The sequence below is a fragment of the Rutidosis leptorrhynchoides genome, chromosome 5, assembly GCF_046630445.1.
Source record: "Rutidosis leptorrhynchoides isolate AG116_Rl617_1_P2 chromosome 5, CSIRO_AGI_Rlap_v1, whole genome shotgun sequence".
NCBI classification, from domain to species: Eukaryota; Viridiplantae; Streptophyta; class Magnoliopsida; order Asterales; family Asteraceae; genus Rutidosis; species Rutidosis leptorrhynchoides.
In genome coordinates, this window is record NC_092337.1 from 7,603,095 (window position 1) to 7,606,557 (window position 3,463).

At 33.2% G+C, this 3,463-nt stretch overlaps 1 protein-coding gene across 1 annotated transcript; it reads right to left on the reverse strand.

The window, feature by feature from the left end:
• Positions 1 to 739: 739 nt before the first annotated feature.
• On the reverse strand, positions 740 to 3,196 carry LOC139848007 (7-deoxyloganetin glucosyltransferase-like). The gene is made up of 2 exons (XM_071837745.1): positions 2,638 to 3,196; positions 740 to 1,804 (listed from the first exon to the last, which is right to left on the reverse strand). Exons 1-2 carry the CDS (start codon positions 3,140 to 3,142, stop codon positions 867 to 869), a joined length of 1,443 nt encoding a protein of 480 aa, XP_071693846.1. The 5' UTR covers positions 3,143 to 3,196; the 3' UTR covers positions 740 to 866.
• Between the last annotated feature and the right edge of the window lie 267 nt (positions 3,197 to 3,463).

Sequence of the window (3,463 nt, forward strand, 5' to 3'; positions counted from 1 at the left end):
AGTGTTTTTGGCAACGAAATCACTGATCAAATTATCTTAGAGAATTGTGTGTGTTTCTATCTGTTGGTTAGAATGAATGCAGATAAACAACAAAAACGTTTTAAATAAAAAAGTTTTAGGCAGTTATGTTTGAAAGGCTGTAACCTTTCATTAAGGCGGGAAAAGCTGTTAAATGACAGTTAGTAGCCAACTTTTACGGGCGTGTACTCCATACTCTCTGAAGCCGTTATTAAGTATAGCTAGTTAACACCTGCATTCAAGTAAATCGCAATTAACTAAAATGTACGTTGGATGACGCTAAAATTACCAACAATGTGTAATCAATAAGCTGACATTAAAAGTGTTTGTGTAGCAATTCGTACGGTATTATCTTTATATATAGGTTTTTAGGTTTATTGTTCGATCTTTAACTTTTATAATTCGTTTTATTGTGTTTGATTATATCGGAGATAGTTGTTTACAAAGTTAAATAAAACTTAGATACAGTGATGAACTGATTTAAAGTTAAATATTAAATTGTATATTTGTTGACACTATACATTTTTTCTTTTTTCGATATTCAAATATGAGATTGGAGTTGGTAAGTGGGAAAAATTAGCTAGAGAACTCGATATACATTATTTAAAAATATTTACATGTAGACTATAGGGTTTTTCTTGTTTTGGGCCCAAGGTTAGGTAAATGTACAAAAAGCCCCTAAAAGCCCTTGGGTTTCTTTTTCATAACATATAATGCATTATTTATTCATGATTCATATATTGATATTCACTAGTTCACTAGAGTTAAAAGAGAAACGAAATAGTACATTCATAACTTTTTACTTTTGACACTAAAATGAAACCATTTACATCAAAATGGATCATGAATCAACCAGGAAGTATTTGTAGTTGATGAACTAGTTTCTCCAAATTACTAACCGAAGAACCAGATGGAATGGTGCAAGCCTCGATAGCCTTGTTTTGCCATTTTAAGGCATTTTTCCTCATTTCCGAACCCTTTTCCCTATCCATTAACTCGATCACAAGGCTCGTAACTTCATCTCTTTTTACATTACTATCAATCTCCATAGCAACTCCCCAATTATTACAACTCAACCAACAAGTTGGAAATTGGTCAGAAAAAAAGGGCCAACAAATCATAGGCACTCCGTTTGAAATACTTTCAAGCGTCGAATTCCATCCACTATGTGTCAAAAACCCTGCTATTGACGGATGATGCAAGACTTGTTCTTGAGGACACCACCCTGCTAACATCCCTCTACCACTTATTTCTTCAAAAAACTCGTGTGGAAGCCCATCGGACTCAGCACTCACTAGCCCGGCCCGCACTATCCACAAAAACGTATGATTACTATTAGCAAGACCCCAACAAAATTCAACTAGTTGTTCAGGTGTCATTACTACAATACTACCAAAGTTCACATAAACAACTGAGCATGGTGGTTTTGAGTCTAGCCATTTCAAGCATTCGGACTCTTCTTTCCATAAATTTGACCCGATCGATGCTAGAGATTTGTTAGACAAATTGTTGTCAAGTAAATGCAAAGGACCAATCGCGTAACACGGGGGAAATACTGAATTAAGCGTGTCTATAATGTCACATTCCAGATCATCAAACGTGTTAAGTATGATTCCGGAAGATGTTTTGGCCTTCTGAATTTGTACATTCGTAAACTCCACCATGAAATCATCACCAGGATTGATGTATCTTATAAAAGGTGGGATGTATTTTAGAGGCATGCCGCTCATGTTAGGTATACAATCTAACTCTGTATCCAAGTAGCCATTTGTTACATAGCTTGGATCTGTAAAAAAACACAAACCAATTATCAGCAACAAGGTTGTAATTTCAATTTCTGGTTGAGGTTATCAGACTTGGGCCATAATTTACATTCTGAACTTGGTGTATTCTGTTTGTTTTTTTTTTTTTTTTTTTTTTTTTTTTTTTCTTCCTAATTTGCACACAATTATCATTAATACATATTCTGTACCAACAATTTGATGTGTAAACACTAAAGAGAAACTAATAACAATACAGATATTCTAAGAAAAATTAATCACATCAAAAGTAAATAAAACTCCCTCCATCCCATTATAACTGTTTTGTTAAAGTGCTTAACCGATTGCTCAAGATATCTCTTTTCAATCGAGGAACAAAACAAGATCATCTCGCTTCATTTTTAGTCAAATGGTGAAAGATATTCGATTAGTAATGAAAAAAGGGGTGGAGGGGATCCGTATATGTTGTTCGGGTCTATTAGAACGTGAAGAAATAGCTAGAACTGAATGCGAAAAGTATGAAAAAACATCTAGTAATATAATTAACCAGAAAATAGATTATGCTCATGCGGAAGTATCTACTCGTTACGGAATCTCATTTGTCAAAGTGTGAATTTCATATAACTTTTTCAAATTCTTTAACTTAAAATAATTTTGTTTGTATTTTATATGTAATACTCGTTGAAATGAAGTTTCAATGTGTTTAATTTGTATAACTTTCATCAAATATTATACAGAGTATAACACTAACAAAAAAATTAAAATCGATGGAGATAAAAAAATCTTTCAAAAGTCAATACTAACACTTATAATATACGGAGTATAATAATAATATAATAATAGGACCGTATGCGTATACCTTTGAGGGGCATCAAACCCTTGTCCACAAGAGCAGGATATTGATCATAACACACAAGAGCACCAGTTCCACCAGTATACAATATAAACTCAGGGATACCTAGTTCTTTTGCACCATCAATAGTAAAGCCCATAAGCAAATCGGATATTATACAAGTCACCGGTGACATCGAATCAGCCAACATAGCAATAAGTCTTTTAAAAGGACCTAAACATGTTTCTTGAGTGGATCTGCATATATCATAAACATTTTGAGTAGCATCTAAGTCTTCTGGTGGCGGAAGGCCATCGGGGATTGACTCGAATCGAAAAGTAGAGAGGCCGTTGAGGGCATAAGCGCCTCGCGATTTGAGAAGTCGTTGGTGGTTAAATTCGGTATTCACAAAGGTGATCAGAAAGCCTTTTGAATGTAGGATTTTGGCAAGTTTTAGCATTGGATTAATATGTCCTTGTGCTGGTGCTGGTATGCATAAAGCATGTGGCTTTCTTTCTTGTTTAGAACCCATTTTTATGACACAAACGTTTATGTTTATTCACATACACACACCTTTTTTCCTAGACAAATGAAAGTATGAAACTCACAAGGTATAATTTGTGGGTGATATAAACATGACCACCAATATAACATATTAAATACTAGATGATAATACTTATTCTTGAGAATAAATAAAGTAAAATTTATTGAAATAAAATCAGGAAAAAAAAATAACATAAGTGTTTGAAAACAACGGTTAAAAATATCAAATAAAATACTAACAGATAACAATAAATAATACAGTAATGAATTAATTAATTAATACTCTGTATGAAAAAGTAAATAAGCAAAT